Raw genomic sequence first — 18585 nt, 5'->3', positions numbered from 1 at the left:
GGGTGTGATAGTGATTTTGACATATTATTGTTTTTGATATAGTTCTGGGTATTTAAGATGTGTATCTGGGTATTGACAACTATACTTTTGCCCTTAAAAAATGTTTATGGAAATATTTCGGGGGAATGAAGTATTTAGTGTTAATATGTAGGGGTTTATGTGTCGGCCTAAACTGATTTAAGTATGATAATTAGAAAAATGAACTGAGATATCTGTTTATGTATAAGATAAAGAGAAGCATCAAATGAAGTAATTAGAGTGGGGATGAATGCGAGGCTATTTTGATATATTATTTTTTATGACAGATTTTTGGGCTTTGATAATTAGAGGCTCTCTGAAAATGAAAGGATGGAAGGACAAAATAGTTTACTCACAGATTGTTCAGAACTAATGAATTTAATGACAAGTGAAAGGAGAATGAGGGAAATTGGAAAGTTCTTATTATTATAGGATGTGTGTAACTGTAAGTTTCTATTTTGCAAATGGTATAGAAGGGAAAACTTGGAGTTCTGAAATTGAGTTGTGTTATACAGTTATGAGAAACATAGAGAAAGTGGCGGAATTGGTGGGGGGGGTGAGGGGTGGTGGTGGATATCTACATGTTTAAATATATGTTATTGTTTGTATGGAAATACGTATATCTTGGTAGGGTGTTGAAACTTAATAAAAATGCTTTAAAAAAAAAAAATCCACACAGTAGGAGAGCTGCTGGCTAATATGGTATAGACCAATGCTCCCTCTAAGCTGTGGAGTCTTATGAGCAAAAATTCTACTTTGTGATCTTTTTTATTGTTTTTGTTCAGCTACTAGCATTAAAATTGTGAACGAGGTATTTGGCTACTGCATAAATTAAAAAAAAAAATCCACACAGTAGGAGAGCTGCTGGCTAATATGGTATAGACCAATGCTCCCTCTAAGCTGTGGAGTCTTATGAGCAAAAATTCTACTTTGTGATCTTTTTTATTGTTTTTGTTCAGCTACTAGCATTAAAATTGTGAACGAGGTATTTGGCTACTGCATAAATTAGTTTGCTCTGGAGCCATCCTTCCTGAGCGAAGACAAAAATGTGTGAGCTGGAGGCTAAAAAACTGTGAGCTAGCTCATACTAACTCAGCTTAGAGGGAACACAGGTATAGATATGAGCTAAACCAAGACTCTGTATTCCTGGGGCTGGGGGGAGCAACAGTGGGAGGGCTTCTAGTGTCCTGGGCCCACTGGTGGATATCCTGATGGCACCTGGTATTTTTGGCCACTGTGTGACAGAGTGTTGGACTAGATGGGCCATTGGCCTGATCCAACATTGGCTTCTCTTATGTTCTTAAGGCTGGTGGAGCAATCGCAAGCAGGGTTAAACACCTTTCTAAATCCATCAACCCAACCTGACGGACTGCCCTGGCAAGCTTGGATTTGTTGTCCTCTTCTGTCTGCAAATGTATTCCTGGTACTGTGGTGTCTGCCTCAAGTACCCCTCAAGATAGAGGAGAACCAGACTGCATTTGTTCCATTTCTAAAATGCTTCCTACCCAAACAAATTAGGTGACTGGCTTTACAAAGCTCTTCCTACTCATTCCTTACTGTAACCTTTTAAACTTTTGAAGAAACACTGGAAATTTGTTGAGAGGTAGTCTGTTCCTCACAAATGAGGGGCACTTAAACAGGCACCCCCTTGTGTGTATTTGAGAAGGAAATGTCCTTTGCATCAAATCCCCCAAAGCTTACTGGTCTTCTGATGCCCTTGGTTTGACAAATAATTGTGTAGCACTTGCAGCTTGAAAGGATGATGACAGCCATCCAAATGATTTGTCTTCTAGTGACAGGTGTGGAGGAGGACAAATAGTTGACTAAGAGAATTACACTGTCCTAAGGGCCAAACTAGACATTACATCTGCCAAGACTCAGGTGAAGGTTTTCTAACCTGTTTTACAGACAGTTCTCCAACATCGCATCTCATGTTCTCAAGTGCTCTGGGGCCCAATCCATCTCAGGAGCATGGTGCAGACGGACCTTTTGAAATGACGGCCAAGGTTGCTTGACTGTTCATATCTGCTGAATTGCTTGTTAAATGTGGGACATTACTGGGACATTACTGGGACATTACTGAAACCTGGGAGAAATGTAAAAGATCAGGCCTGTTTTAATGCCAAAAATCTCTGCTGACCGAATAAACCTGCAAATGTATAACTTATAAGTTATATTCTTCTGTGCGGACAGTGATTCAATATTTATTTACTTTTTAATTTATTTCCCTGTTCTTTGATCAGCTTGGCTCTCCAAGTGGCTTGCAATGGAAATCTATCACAGTTTTTAATTAAAGCCAGTTGCTAAGATGCAGTTTCTTTTCTCCATCCTTTTTTACACAAAGAAAAGCTTGAGCAAATACTGTACCATCTGTTGAGAACTTGCAAGGCACTGAGAAGTTGATAAAGTCAGTCCATACCAGGGCTCTTTTTGTAGAAAAAGCCCAGCAGGAACTCATTAGCATAATAGGCCACACCCAACACTAGAAATTCATTAGCATATTAGGCCACACCCCTGCCAGCACAGCTCATTAGCACATTAGGCCACACCCCCATGTTACCAGAAGTGTGGTTATCCAGCCACACCCACCTTTTGCTTGTTATTATGTTTACCTTGTTTGTTGTCAAAACCCAGGGCTTTTTTTTGTAGCAGGAACTCCTTTGCATGTTAAGCCACAGACCCCTAATGTAGCCAATCCTCATGAGTTTCTGCTGTTGGGTGTGGCCTATTATGCTAATGAGTTCCTGCTGGGTGTGGCCAACTTGGGAGCCAGCCGGAACTCCGTTCCTGTGTGTTCCTGCCCCAAAATAGCCCTGCATAACTCTCATCCTCCACTCCTATAGAAGACCTACAGGAGTCACTTAGAACCAACAGCCAAGAAGGCCAAGCAGGCCCGTAGCCAGGATTTTTTAGTTTTTTGGGGAGGATTTAAATTTTTAAGGTGGCAGTTAAATTACAGTTAATTGAATTAATCTGAATGCCTGTCTTTAGAGGGGGTTGCTCTGAGCCTGTTTCCAGCCCTTCCTTTCAAGGGACAGGGCAGTGAGCGCATCAGATCCGGGAGGGGGGGGGAATCAGCTCAGAGGGCATTTAATTGCCTTCAGAAGACATTTAAATGCCTTTTGAGTGCCCTTCCACAGGGCAAGAAAGCTTTTCTGGGGGACTGTTAGAGATGTATTGAAGGTGCCACTCTTGAGTGCCCTTCTAAGCTTTCTTGCCCTGTGGAAAGGAACTCAAAAGGCATTTAAATGCCCCCTGAGCTGTCTTTTTCCAGGTCTCATGATGCCCCCGCCCCCAATTCCATGGTGGGAGGGAGAGGGACGCCCGAGGGCAAGCAGCGGCACAGACAGCAGGGGTCTTTCTTCAAAAATAAGGTTTCTGGCATGGCTGTTTGTGGGGTGGAGCTTTTAATTAAGGGGGCAGGGCCCCAAATGCCCCGTTGTAGCTACAGGCCTGAGTCCAAGACAAAGCTGAGGCATCCTGACAAATCTGCCATCCTTTCTACTCCACAAAGTGGGCAGGCTTTCCAGAAAGCTCCCTCGGAACTGTCAGAACCGGCTCTTCCACCACCACAGACTCCTCCCCATTTGAGGCCCACTGATAGTGTGGTACACTCTGAAGGGGGCTGGATGCAGAAATAACTTCACTGGTAGTAGGGTTGCCAGCTCTGGATTGGGAAACTCCTGGAGATTTTGAAGAGAAGAAGAAAAGAAGAAGAGATTGGATTTATACCCCACTTTTCACTTGGAGTCTCAGAGCAGCTTACAAACTCCTTCCCTTCCCATTCCTAAAACAGACACCCTGTGAGGTAGGTGGGGCTGAGAACACTCTGAGAGAACTGCTCTTGAGAGAACAGCTCTCAGAGAACTTTGAATGACCCAAGGTCACCCAGCAGCTGCATGTGGAGGAGTGGGAAATCAAACCCAGTTCTCCAGATTAGAGTCCACCGCTCTTAACCACTACACCGATCTGGAGCCTGGGGAGGGACCTCAGTGGGGTATACTGCCATAGAGTCCACCTTCCAAAGCAGCAATTTTTCTCCAGGGGAACTGATAGTTGTAACCTGGAGACCACTTGTAATTCTGGGAGATCTCCAGCCACCACCTGGAGAATGGCAACCCTAATGTCCTTCAGCTGCAGTCAGACACCCTACTTGTGAGTCATGGCTTCTTGCCATCTATGCCTATGGTTCCTTTTCAAGTAATTCTCCTCCTTGTTGCTCCTTGGTTCTGAGGCCCTCATATCACTCCCACTATGCCCATAATATGCATTGGCAGCATATAGCATGCAATAGGAGGAAGGCTATAATCACTCTATAATACCTCTTTATGCTGTCCCATACAACAGACAACATTATCAGATCTGATCCTGTCACTGCTTTATGTCCCCATAAATCACGTCTCTGCTCAGATGAGGCCTACTCTACCCATTTGGATATTGGGTCCTATTTGCCCTTGGTCCTGTCACCAGATGACACTGTTGGTGATCCTGCTGTAATCTTCCCCAATGAGGACTGGACACTGTACTCAGAGAAGACACAACAAAATGACCAAAATGTGATATAGAGACTGTTTGGTTCTGAAGCCATTGGATCCAGCCCTTAGGGTGTCACACAACTACTCCCCGGGGCCTATCATCTTCGAGGTACTGCAAGCCTTCTTTGAATTATTCAAAAGCCCTTGGTTGGAATAACCTTGCATCTACCCCCTGCCCCAGAGCATAAGATCAAGTCAATGTACAGGCTTCATCGGGAAGATTGTTCCTTCCTGTTTATACACTCAACCCCTTGTAGTGGACCCTATGCAATCCAGGCAGTGGTCAGCAACCTCTTGGCTTTGATAGAGAGGACCACATATCAGATGTCATAGGCTGTAAGGTCTGTTCTTCCTAAACTCTGACATATAGGGTATCAGGCTATCAAGCCACAATGGAAAGACACCAGATGTTCCTCTGGGACAGGATGTCACACTACATTGACCTTCTCCCAGAGGACAAGATGGTTCTAAAGCAGGCCTTGACAAATTTTCTTTGGACCTAGGAGCCAGCCCAAATATTAAGGACACCAGACTCATCCAAACCAAATATATTTTATTTTCTGTCATATTAAGCAAGTTTAATGTTGCCTTTGGGATCTTGGAAGCTAAGTAGGGTCGGTACTTGGAAGGGAGACCACCAAGGAAGGCTCTGCAGAGGAAGTCAATGGCAAACCACATCTGCTTCTCACTTGCCTCGAAAGACCCTTGCTAGGGTTGACATGAGTCGGCTGCGACTTGATGGCACTTCACACACACACACACACACACGCCTCTAAATTATGAACGAGGTTTCCAACTGGGCTGAAGAGAAATGTCCTGTCCCTTTAATAGAGGATTAATGGGACATTATCAGGTGATGATATTTACCTCCAAGCCACAAAAAGCTTCAACAGTCCATTTCTACACATTAAGCCTCTATTAAAGTGAAAGGACATTTTTCCTCACAGCAGTTGACAACCCTAAATTCAACAGGTCAGGACATATCAGTTAGTTGTGAAGAGCAGGGCTTTTACTGCAGTGGACCCAATGCTCTGCAGTGCCTTCCTGAATAAGGCGCAGGCTTGCTTCTTCCTTATGTTCTTAATCATGAAGTACAAAATCTTTTGTAAATGGGATGATGTTTTCCTGATGATCCACGGAACAGGAAAAACCTGTATACTTTTGCACAACCCCTTCGTCTCCCTCCCTTACAGGAGCTAAGCCCATGCACATGTCATTGGAAGGAACACATTCTTCCCCAGTTTTTCCCTGGCTCCATCTTCCCCTCCCTCTCTGTCACCTTCCTCATCCCAAATTTTAGACTGCAAGCTCCATGGGGCAGGGACTTGCCTTTTTGTGCTCTGTAAATCATCAGGCACATTGACTGTTCTCTGTAATAAAAAGCAAAAGAACAAAAGCCCACCATTTAATTCAGCTGAACATAAATGGGTTCCAATGGAATAGTCATGTTAAGTTTGTGTCAACAAAAACAAGACCCCTACAACACCTAAAAGACACGTATTGCCACATAAGCTTGTGTACACTTGAGACTCTTTTGTCTTAGATCCTGGGAAACCACTGCCAGTCACAGGAGAAAAAAAATGAGCATGATAGATAGCTTCGCCAACCTCCATGTGGTGGCTGGAGATCTCCTGATATTACAATTGATCTCCAGGTGACATAGATCAGTTCACCTGGAGAATGGCCACTTTGGAAGGTGTACTCCAGTTTGGTATAGTGGTTAAGTGTGCGGACTCTAATCTGGGAGAACTGGGTTTGATTCCCCACTCCTCCACATGCAGCTGCCGGATGACCTTGGGCAAGCCATAGTTCTGTCAGAGTTGTTCTTGAAAGAACAGTTCGTGAAAGAGCTCTCTCAGCCCCACCTACCTCACAGGGTGTCTGTTGTGGGAAGGGGAAGGGAAAGGAGATTGTAAGCCACTCTGAGGGAAGGGCGGGGTATAATCCAATCTCTTCTTTCTTTCAATTATACCCAGGGGTCATTTCGTAGAAAAAGAGGTAGGGGGAGTCATTAGCATAACTCATTATCATATGCCACACCCCCTGACATCACCGGAAGTGTGTCCTCCCCACAGCCGGCGGCGACCTCCAGCGGGCACCAGCAGGGAGCTCCAGGCCCCGCCCTCCCGCACCTCACCCAGGGGGATGGCGTCCCCCCGCGTCCCCCCCAAATGACCCCTGATTATACCCCATTGAAGTCCCTCCCCTCCTCAAACCCCGCCTACCTCAAACTCCACCCTCAAAATCTCAAGGTATTTCCTAACCTGGAGCTGGCAACCCTAATGATAGACCAATGGCCTGACTCAGCTTCCAAGGGCAGCACTGAAATTTAAAGCGAGACTGTATTAAGGCAGCTTCGTGTGAATGTTCAAGCAACCACTAGCAGTTTGTAGGATTACAGCCTAAACCATCTCAAATCCTGTTAGTTTTGTTTACCACATTTGCGAACTGAAGTGCTTATTGTTAAAACCTATGGAACAGCTATTCTGAAAGTCTAGGGCTGCTGACTACCAGTTGGAAAATCCCTGGAGATTTGTGGATGAAACCTAGGGAGGGCAGGGTTTGTGCAGGGGAGGGACCTCAGCGGGGTATAATGTGATAGAGCTCATCCTCCAAAGAAGTCATTTGCTCCAGGGGAACTGATTTCTGTAGCCTGGAAACCAGTAGTAATTCCAGAAGATCTCCAGGCCTTACCAGGACGTTGGCAACACTATCTAATACTGATTCAATTTCTTGTCCAAAACCTCCAGCTTAATTCATCTTATTAAATGATGAGCTACTGGAAATATATCAACATTCTAAGAAGCAGATGTTCAGGTAATGATTACTTCTTTCCCCCCTTTCTGCTTCTCCATGTATAAAATGAACAACTAAATCACATTTTCCAGACTGAGTATTCGTAATAATCTATTCAGTAATCTGTTTCTACTATGCAAAGATGACATTCAGTTACAGGGGAAAATACTTCTTAACTGATGCTCATTCATATACTTATTTGAGGGAGGGGGGAAGATCTTACTGCCTGGTTCTATTATTGATCTCTGCCACCACATACTTAGCAGATAAAGCAAGCTGCTACTGAGCAAACAACAGATTCTGTTCTGTGCTTACCATCCTGGTATCATTGCTATAAACTTCTAAATAACCTGCAGGACATGAAAGTGTTAAACTGGTTGTGTGATCACTCTTCTTTAAAAATCTAGTACATTTACCATTTTCCAGTTTATAAGGCTGGGCAGGGGTCTTGTTGTAGAAAAAGAGCTGCCGGAGCTCATTAGCATAACTCATTAGCATAACTTATTTGCATATGCCACGCCCCCTGACATCACCGGAAGTGACAGAAGGCCACACACCCTGACATCACCGGAAGTGTGTCAAGGCTGGGAGCATCTTTTTGTGCCTTGTAAATGAAGAGTTAATTTCTCTATCAATGCCTCATTCCACTGTCTTGTAGCAAGATTAGTGGTTGCTCTATTTTCTTTCTTCCTTCTCTCCCCCCCCCCCAAAAAAAAACTGGCAGAGATATATTTAGGGTGCAATATCTTGGTGCTCTTTCTCTGTGTATATCCGTATCATTATTTTAATAAAAACAAGGGCATTACTAAGTAATGGAATTTTGCATGCTAAATGTCATGGTCTCTGTCACATCGTGGGACAAGACTAGTCACTCTTTTGCCCTCCTTTACTGTCGCTGTCACCACTTTGGGTAAAATCCAGCCTCTCTCTGTCTCTTGTGGGATGTCCAAAGCCAGCCTCACAGGCATGTTGCTCAGTAGCATGCCCAAGTGGCCAAGCAGGTGGATAAGGGTTTGCATGAATACTTTCCCTAGAGATACAGATAACGAAGAGGCACTGTGGCCTTGAGAGATTGTTTACAGTTGGATGGTACCTCTCGTAACAGCCCGGGAAGCAACTAGCCCAATTAGGCACATTCCAGAGTGATGGAGCTGCGGTGGCTCAAGTGGTTAAGTCACTGAACTGCAGGCTGTGGAAGGTCAGTAGTTCAGCAGTTCGAGACCCGAGTTGCCACATGACGGAGTGAGCTCCCGTCTCTAGTTCCAGCTCCTGCCGACCTAGCAGTTCTAAAGCAAGAAATTGCAAGTAGATAAATAGGTACCACTTCGGTGGGAAGGGAACAGCGTTCCGTGCGCCTTGGCGTTTAGTCATGCCGGCCACATGACCATGGAAACGTCTTCGGACAGCGCTGGCTCTTCGGCTTTGAAACGGAGATGAGCACCGCAACCCTAGAGTCGGACTGGACTGGCTTTCAAGCAAGGGAACCTTTACCTTTACCTAGAGTGATGGAATTATCAGCACCTGTGTGTTGGAGTAATTGGCCCTTAGCTGCAGTATAGATTTCAATTCTCCTGCCCTAGGTATTATGGGATGTAAATTGCCTTAGTAACAAGGAGAAAGTTACATCACGTCTCTGGCCTATGACTGGTCAAGGGCCTAGACTGGTCACAGACCCCTTTTTTCTATAAAATAAGGTTTCATTATGTAGAATGCTGCTGCTTTGAGACTATGTTGGGACCTTGCGTGGTCAATAGTCTGAAGCAACCTAGCAACTGGTATCCTTGGTTTTGATCTTGCCTGGATGGGCTATGGTTTGAAACATCATGTTATCTTGGACTATGGCAACTCTTTGAACATCATGTTATCTTGGACTATGGCAACTCTTTGAACCTTGGGAAGGTAACTTTGCAATTCCTTTGTAAGTATTAGCTATGCTGGTGAAGCTTAGAGGTTATTATTTTCCTGCACTGTCTAAAGTCTTGTTTTTACATAAGTTTGCACCCTAATAAACAAATTATATTTTTTACTCTGTCATGGTATTTGTGCTCTTTGAACCTCAAAGGCTAAATCCATTGTCTTAGACCATAGACCACTGCTACAAGTATCCTTTGTCTGTGAGCTCAGTCTGTAGTCTACTCTGCAGGGCTGACCTTGTGTATTAAGTTCCATAGCCAGTCTGGAAGTTTGGTGTTTTATTCCAGAGCTGTTGGGAGCCACTAAAAGACCTGGTGGCAGACTACCTCATGCTTGAGGGGTTTTTAGATTCCCTTAAGTACTTTGTACTTTTGCTGTGCAACCTGTTCCTTGAACACAAACGTTTGGCCGGAGGGTTGAGCGTTTGTTACAATTATCCCACAGTGAACTAAGGAGCAAAAGCAAATTGTCTTCTGGGAAAGGAAAGAAAGGATTATGGTGTCATGTTTTGATACTGATGCAAAAACCTATTCAAGTGACGCTCTGGTGAGTCAGCTCAGTGGGTGGGAGATGGTTTTATGTAATAACAGTGTCGTTCATTTTCTCCATTTCACACCATCAGGCAGCAGCAAGCAGCCACTCCTCAACAACTCAAGTGAGTCAGGGATGTGTACACAACTAACTCAAAATATTGACAAATCCAATCCATGTCTTTTGCAGAGCAACCTTTGCTTACAATATCCTAAGATTTCTTCCCTTCCCAGTCATGGGAGGCATTTTGAAAACATTGTGACACCTTTTATTAGCAATAACAGAGAAACCCTGGGTTCAGTTTGAGATAGGAAAGATTGTTCTTCAAATTTTCTGTTCCTGCAATTATCAAAATAAGAATCAATTCTTTTCAGAATCATCGTGACAAAGCTTTTAAACTCAATTTAGGTTTTCAGATACAGATTATTCAAGTGTGTTAAGACGGAGTAAAGAAATAAATAAGAATAATAAAACACGCTGTGGACTAAAACAAACTATAGTAATGATAAACGTTTTTCAACTTGCAGGAATTAAATGGATGTTTAAATTGTTTATAATTCTGAGTAAATTACAAAATGTGTGTAGCAGTTTGCTTCCTTTAACTGATCAGCAGCTGGTATTCCAAGCTGAGACACGGCCCAGAACCTGACATGCTGGCAGGAAAAGAGGCAACTAATAATGTGTATTACCTGCTAGCCAGCTCAGTATCGATGGCATGATGGAAGCCTTTTGAGGGGTGGCAGGGTGTGCAGCCTATGGCTGCAATAAGATGGGTGTGGGTCGGGAGTCTACAACCAATGAAGAGACTCACAGTAAGTAGTCCAAACTCCATGTTTGATTGCCAGTCAGCCACGGTATAATTTGCAATGAGGTTGCTCAGATTTCCTGTACTCTGTCTGCAGCGTAGTTGCCGCCGCCACTGTTGCCTCAGTTTTCCTTTGCCTTCTGTCTCTCTTAGTCTAGGACTACCCAGTTACAAGCAGGATACCAACTTCCATAGGTCTTCAGGAAATCATCAAGCAGGGACTTCCGGTTTTTGGCGACTTGCAGGCGGGTGCGCTCCATCATTGCTCTGATGTGAGTGGTCTGCAAACATGCTGATGGGGGGGGGTCCAAGTTGATCTTGGACCCCCGCAACCCCTTATAGGGGGTTCGCAGCATGGGGCACGTGAGGTGCCTCCCCCGAGGCAGAAGCCAAGGGATTGAGGCTCCTTTTTGCCCCAATAGGTCCTCGTGGCACAGAGCCAGCAATGGCACCTAGAGGCGCATACCGGCCCGAGCGCGCAAGTGATCCGAATGAAACGATCTTCTCTACATCATAAACAAATGCAAGTAAAAATGAGAGTGAACTCATGAGTTAGCGAGCAACCGCCTAAATCCCGAGAGTAAAGCCGCCCCCAAATCCCAAACAAACGGAAGGGGGAGGGGAACCCCGATCCCGAAAAAAACCTGAGTTTAAAGCAGGGACCGAGAGGGCGTCTTTAAGGGAGCGGATTTTGACTGAGTGTGTTCTGGATTAGCAAGAAAGCATTCATTACCAGACCTTCAGAAACTTTTGAAATTTTTTTGCCAACTATAAACAATGACACAGCGAGCAGAAAGAATAGCGGCAAAATCGAAACTGACAACAGGAACTGCCAGCACATCGTCTTCGGTTACTAAACCGGAAGTAACCATAGATTTCCTAAAATGATTGCTGCAGCTTTGCGCCCTCTACTGGACCAGATGACCAACCTCAATGACAAGTTTGATACGTTGCAAAAGGAGCTCAAAAAAACTTCAGCAAAAACAGAGAAGTTAACTAAGAAGCTGAAAAAAGTTGACGTTAAGTCCAAAGACTTTGAACAAAGACTGGAGGTAGTGGGAAAAGAAAAAATCTCTGAGAGTCAACAATTGCTACTACTTCAAATGGAAAAATCAGCGTATGTCCTGAGATTTCAAAACATTCCGGAGCAGAAAGGAGAGAACCTGAAAGAGATTTTAAGTGAAGAGCTCGCTCCCGTGGTAGGCTTAACAGCGGAAGTGATACAAAGCGATATGGATATGGTATATCGTACTTATCCAGAATTTATTTAAAAAACCAAGCTACCCGGGGAAGTATACGCGAAATTCTCAAAAAGGTCAATGAGAGACTTAATTTTGAAAGCAACAAACGGAATTGTCAGAAAAAATCAAAGACTTAAAAATGTTCCATTTGAGATCAGGAAAAGAAGGAGACAATACAGAGACTTTTTGCAAAATCATACCACTCCATACAGATGGATATTACTGGAAGGCCTTCCACTACAATGGGAAAAAAGAAAAGACTGACTTTGTTTCTAAAGAGAAAATATTCCTGAAGCAACAACAGAAAGCGAGTGACGGATCTGAGAAAGTGGAAGACAATAAAGAGGCAGAAGAAGAATATAGAAAGAGGGGAAGTTCTGACAATGCCGCAAATAGCTTGGCAGAATCCTCTGACCTGGAAGCAGAATTAGGGGATGCGGCTCCTAAACCTTTAAAAGTTAGACTGGATTTTGATAAGAAGTGCAAAGGAAAGAAATAAGCAAAATAGAGTAACTTTGAAAGTCTGATGTTTATTATAAACTAGTTATCTTAAAGCTAAGAAACACACACTTTTGCCAAGCAAGGTTGTGTTTTCTCACTTTATACTTTTATATTTTCATAGTATTCACTCTCATGTATTACTATTTGAGTAACAGGGAATATCTTTATGTATTAATGACCCTTGCTACTCGTACTTTTAGGTTGTTCCCTTCCCTTGACCCTGTAGGTTTGTAGAATAGAAAAAGCTATATATATATATATATATATTTTTTTTTATATATATATATATATTGCTTTTTCAAAGACTTTCAAAGTTACTCTATTTTGCTTATTTCTTTCCTTTGCACTTCTTATCAAAATCCAGTCTAACTTTTAAAGGTTTAGGAGCCGCATCCCCTAATATATATATTAAAGGAATGCCCACAAAATTCATGGTCCTGTCCCCCAGCTCTGTGGGCCCCAGTCCTGCCTAAGCCCCGAGGATGTGCCTTTTCCATGTACCACTGCCACTACCCTCACCCAGCCATCAGAACTCCTGGCCACACTTGGCCTATCAGTCCTTCTGTCAAACTCCCTCATTGCCCCTCTAGCCCCCACCCCTGCTGGCCAATCTTCTTAGATGTTCTCAGTCCCCCAAAGGTCCCTGTGTCAACCCACTGCTACACATGGGGCTTTTTAAATTGCTCACAAGATTTTCATTTGATTAATCACAAGAATGTATCAACTAAGGTTTGCAGCCTAATAAATAAAGGAGCCTTTGAGCCAAAGTAGACAATATGTTTTGCCATGAGGATGGGATGTGGTCCCTCCAACCCATCTCTGATCTTCTCACAATCAGACACCAGCTGCTGGGAATTAGGTTCCCAAAGTGCCACAGGGGTCAAATTCAGATTGTGAGTGTAGCAGACATGGAGGGAGGGGCTTCAAATTAATCCCTGCAATGTTTTCCTGACCTGAAACAGTCAAGGAGAGTGTTATTTGCATCATATGGCAAATACCCCAGCTCAGTTCATGGAAAAACGTATCATCTAGTTTGGGCCTAAGTGACTGGAAGGGTTCTTACACAATGCTATTGTTCTGTGGCCTATCAGCTGGGTCTTTTGGTATAGTGGTTAGGGAGCCAGTTTGGTGTAGTGGTTAGGAGTCTGGGATAACCGGGTTTGATTCCCCACTCCTCCACATCCAGCTGCTGGTGTGACCTTGGGTCAGTTACAAGATCCTTTAGAGCTGTTCTCTCAGGAGCAGTTCTCAAAAGAGCTCTCTCAGCCCCACCTACCTCACAGGGTGTCTGTTGTGGGGAGGGGAAGGGAAAGGAGATTGTAAGCTGTTCTTAGACTCCTTCGGTTAGTGAAGGGCAGGGTATAAATCCAGTCTACTACTACTCTTCCTCTTTGTTATAATGGTTCTCTTAATTTTTCACATCACAGTTAATATGTTGACTTTGGGTGTGGAGACATAGTCAGTAGGTACTGACTATCTCATAGCTGGGAAGTCATAATTTTGTTTTGGTGCTAATTAACTGGGGCCATTATATGTACCCATTTCTAGGGATGGGCATGAATTGGCTCACAAGCCAAAATTTGGCATGAATTTGGGCCAATTCGGAGCCTCCGAACCAATGGCTTTTTGACCCATTTAAACCTAACAGCTGAGTGGCATGAGTCCACAGCTGGCCTGTTAGATTTAAATGGCTGCAAGCCATTTCAGCCTGACAGGTACATCCTTCCAGCTATTAGATTTAAATGGCTGCAAGACATTTCATCAGAGGGTTTCACTTCCCCCTGCTTCCATCCATTTAAACCTAACAGAAGGGAAGGTCTGCCTATCAGCTTAGGTTTAAATGGCTGCAAGCCATTAAACACATTGGTTTCACTTCTCCCTGCTTGGAAGTGGGGGGAAGAAACTGGGAATTTTGGCTTGGTTTTGGGTCCACCCTGAACCTCAAACCAGATTTTTTTGGCTCGTGCCCATTCCTACCCATTTCTGTTATGTTTCTCTTTAAAAAAAAACACCTAAATCTTTTCTACAATCCTAGTAACTCGCTTTTTAACAGTTTAATTTTTCTCCTAAGCATTTCTTAGGTGGGAGGAATGAATGAATTTTATTGTAACAGCGATTAGCCAGCAATATAAAACCAGAAAAAATAAATTAGAATGGCCAAATAGTAAAATTTCCAAAATTCAGCAAGGTAAAAAGAGCTAACATTATAAACGCTACGTTCATTAAAACCAAACTAAAAGTACGCTGCCATAAAACACAGTATAGTATAAAAGAATAAAACATATTACCAAAGGGAACGGTACGAGTTAAAATCAACAGTCCTAACCCGAGTGCCAACCATCATGCTGATGCGCTTCTACCACCAAGGAACAAAATTTCGCAATCTGATGGAGCGCTGTGTGTTCAAGGTTAAGAAACAAGTTCTCCACCTTGTCCTGATCCAAAGTGCCTGCCAGAAGGGGATCAATAAGTTTAGTACGAGCCTCTTCAAATAACGGGCTAGCTCCAAAGGATTGGCCTAGCTCCAAAGGAGCATCGCTAGATGGAGGCGCTCCAAGCAGCGTTCCGTAGAGCATCTGGGCAAGTGTTTTGGCCTTGTAAAGTTTTAAAGCTGGTGGTACAAAATAGCCCCCTTGGGAGCGGAAAAACTTAAGAATGCCATGAGAGGATTTTTCACCCGAGCAAGCAGCTGCCTGGCTATGGGCAGTCCTAGATCCAGAGGCTTGGATGATCATGCCCAGATAGCGAAAACTAGCTACCTGTTCGAGGTTCCGCCCGTTTACCCTCCACTTCCTTAGTTTGGGTCTCTTGCCAAAGGCCATCACCTTTGTCTTTGTATAATTTATAACCAGCTCCTGCTCACTGCAATAGCAAGCAAACTTCTTAATTGCCCTTCTCAATCCAATTGGGGTTCTAGAAAGAATAACAGTATCATCAGCATATAACAGTATCGTAATAGAGCGCTGAGCCAATTTGGGGGGATGAAGATCTGTATCATCTAGGTACCCAACAACATCGTTGAGGTAGAAATTGAATAGAGCAGGAGCTATCATACAGCCTTGCCTAACTCCCTTTAAGGTGGGAGGAGATTATCATGGGGGGCTAAAGCAGCTGCCTTTGAGGATCAGTTAAAACTCCTAGGGCTGTTTAACCTAGAAAAGAGGTAGTAGATAGTTGATCTACTAACCCGTATATGTAACCTGTCACTAAATTCAGCCCCTGTAGCAGAAGACTGGAGAGTAGCAAATGTTACACCAAAGTTTTAAAAGGGATCCTGAGGGGAACCAAGAAATTATAGGCCAGTCAATCTGACATATTTCCCAATCAATTGAGTAGAAACTGTAATAGAGTTGTTAGGCACATAGAGGGACAAATTTTGCATGCTAATTTACACCCCACCCTCTATATATAGGACTGCTATTTCTAATTCCATTTCAATGTCTGATGAAGTGTGCTTGCACACAAAAGCTCACACCTTGAATAAAACCTTGTTGGCTTTAAGGGTGCCACTGGATTCTAAATTTGTTCTTCAGACCAACATAGCTGCCCACCTTGATCCTGCTGAGGGGAAATCAGCATGGCTTCTGCAAAGGGAAGTCCTGTCTCACCAACCTTTTGGAGTTTTTGGAGAAAGAACAAGCATGTAGACAATGGCAACCTGGTAGACATTATATACTTGGACTTTCAAAAGGCTTATTACAAGGTAACTCACCAAAAACTCCTGAGTAAACATAGCAGTCATGGGATAAGAGGATGGGTTCTCTTATGGATCAAAAACTGGTTAAATGACAGGAAGCAAAGAGTAGGAATCAATGAACAGCCCTCACAATGGAGGGAAGTAAGCAGTAGGGTCCCACATTGGGGCCAGGGCCAGTACTATTTAATTTATTCATCAGTGATCTGGAACTAGGGGTGAGTTGTGTAGTGGCCAAGTTTGCAGATGACACAAAATTATTCAGGATGGTGAAAACCAAGGCTGACTGTGAAGAGCTCCAAGAGGACCTCCACAAACTGGGTGAGGGGGCGACAATGTGGCTAATGAAATTCAATGTTGGTAACTGTAAGGTGATGCACACTGGGACAAAAAAATCCCAGCCTCAAGTTTAGGCTAATGAATTCTGAATTTGCTGCGACTGAGAAAAAGATCTTGGGGTCATAGTGGATAGCTCAATGAAAGTGTCAACCCAGTGTGCTGCAGTGGTGAAAAAGGCAAACTCTATGTTAGGGATTATTAGCAAAGGGACTGAGTATAAAACAGCCAATATTGTAATGCCCCTGAATAGATCTATGGTGCAGCCTCATTTGGAAAACTGTATATAGTTCTGGTCACCGTATCTCAAAAAGGACATTGCAGAGCTGGAAAAAGTACAGAGGAGGGCAACCAAGATGATTAGGGAGCACCTTCCCTATGAGGAAAGACTGAAGAGTCTGGGAGTTTTCAGTTTAGAAGAGACAACTAAGGGTTTTTTTTTAATTAAAGAGGTTTTTAAAATTATGCATAGGGTAGAGAGGGTTGACAGAGAGAACCTTTTCTCCCTCTCCCAAAATACTAGAACTTGAGGGCATCCAATGAAGCTGATGTGTACTATGTTCAAGACAGACAAAGGGAAATACTACTTTAAAAAGAGAGTGATTAAAATATGGCATTCACTGCCAGAGGATGTAGTGATAGATTCATGGAGGATACGACTAGCAATGGCTACTAGCCATGGTGACTGAGGGGAACTGCCACATTCACTCTGAATCCCAGAGCCAGGAGGCAACATCTGGGGAAGGTTTCGGCCTCTGTGCCCTGTTGTTGGACCTTCAGAGGAACTGACTGGCCACTGTGTGAGACAGGATGCTGGACTAGATGGACCCTCACTGGTCTGATCAAGCAGGGTTCTTCTTATGTTCCAGGGTGCCCAGCCCTATCCTGGAGCAGCTGCTACCTTTTGTCCAGTAGTGGACCCTCATCCGGCTTCCACTGCTGCCTTTGTGACACAATGTGGCACATCTCAGACCTGTATAAGCAAAAACATAAGCATAACCTGCATAAGCAAAAACAACAACAACAGAAAGGCTCTTGGCCAGGGAACTTACAGTCTAATTTGTGGAAAGAACATTAACAAAGGGAGGCAAAAGTGGAAATACCTCTGAATGCCAGTGCCAGGAGGGAACATCAGGGGAAGGCCTTAGTCTCTCTGCCCTGCTGTTGGCCCACCAGAGGAACTGCTGGCCACTGTGAGAAACAGGATGCTGGATGAGATGGACCACTGGTCTGATCTAGCAAGGCTCCTCTTATGTTCTTAATGAAGCTGATGGGCAATAGATTCAGGACAGACAAAAGGAAATACTTCTTTGCTCAATAGTAATTAAATTGCAGAATTAATTGCCAGTGATACAGTGACAGCCATGAGTGTGTAGATGGCTTCAAAAGGGGGTTAAGACAGATTTATGCAGGACCGGTTCATCAATGATTCCTAGCCATGGTGACAAAAGGGAACCTCCATATTCAGAGAGAGCAAACCTTTGACTACCAGTGCTAGGAAGCAATATCAAAGGAGTCCTTGGCCTCTATGCCCTGGCTGTTAGCCTTCCAGAAATCTGCTTTGTCTAATTTGGTGGTGCCCCTTAAAGCACAAAAAAGAGGGACCCCCCCAGGGTGGCTTGCCTAGTTCACCCATAGTGGGGCTAGCCCTGTGCCCCTGGCTTACATTCCTACAGAACTTCTTTCCTTACACTGCAAAGCACGGAGGCCCTGATTTTAATTAACCAATTCAACATTAACAAGAGAACAACCTCCCCAAAGGTCTGGGGAACAGAACGTGTTCCTGTCTCCACGTCAAGCTGTTCACTGTTATGATTGTAAGTTGCTCTCTCCCAGTCTCTTGAGGGGCTACAGATTGTTTGGTGACAGGAGAAGCAGGAGCCAATTCAGCCCACTCATTCCTTAGGGGGAGAGAGCAGCAGAGGATGGGAACGGGGGAAAGCTTGACGGCTGAGCGAAGAATGAAAGGGGAGAATAATAATGATTTTTTTAAAAAAGAGAGAGAGGGGGGGGGCAAACGCAGGGAAGGGCTTGAAAAGCGAGAGGGAGCAGGAGGGGGGTGGGAACGCGAGCGAGGGCGGAGACAAAAGGCGGTGAAAAAGACTGCGGGGAGAGGGGCGAGGAGAGGATCGTCGGCTGGAGGAGGCGGGAAAGCAAGGGAGGGGGGGGGGGGGCCGCCTGGCCCGCGCCTAGCCAGAGGCTGCGTGAGGCGGC

General features: G+C 44.2%; 1 protein-coding gene across 1 annotated transcript in view; it reads left to right on the top strand.

Annotated features, from left to right (window-relative positions):
- ATP6V1C1 (ATPase, H+ transporting, lysosomal 42kDa, V1 subunit C1) overlaps positions 1-12339 on the top strand; it is a 52628-nt gene extending 40289 nt beyond the window's left edge. Inside the window, exon 13 of the mRNA XM_015428134.1 lies at positions 11999-12339. Within this exon, the coding sequence (XP_015283620.1) occupies positions 11999-12339 (341 nt within the window). The remainder of the gene's footprint in view (positions 1-11998) is intronic.
- The last annotated feature ends 6246 nt before the right edge of the window (positions 12340-18585 follow it).

This window comes from Gekko japonicus, unplaced genomic scaffold (genome assembly GCF_001447785.1).
Source record: "Gekko japonicus isolate JY-2015 unplaced genomic scaffold, Gekko_japonicus_V1.1 scaffold555, whole genome shotgun sequence".
Lineage (NCBI taxonomy): Eukaryota > Metazoa > Chordata > Lepidosauria > Squamata > Gekkonidae > Gekko > Gekko japonicus.
The sequence above is the reverse complement of the archived record's forward strand: the minus strand, read 5'-3'. Positions and strand labels throughout refer to the sequence as shown.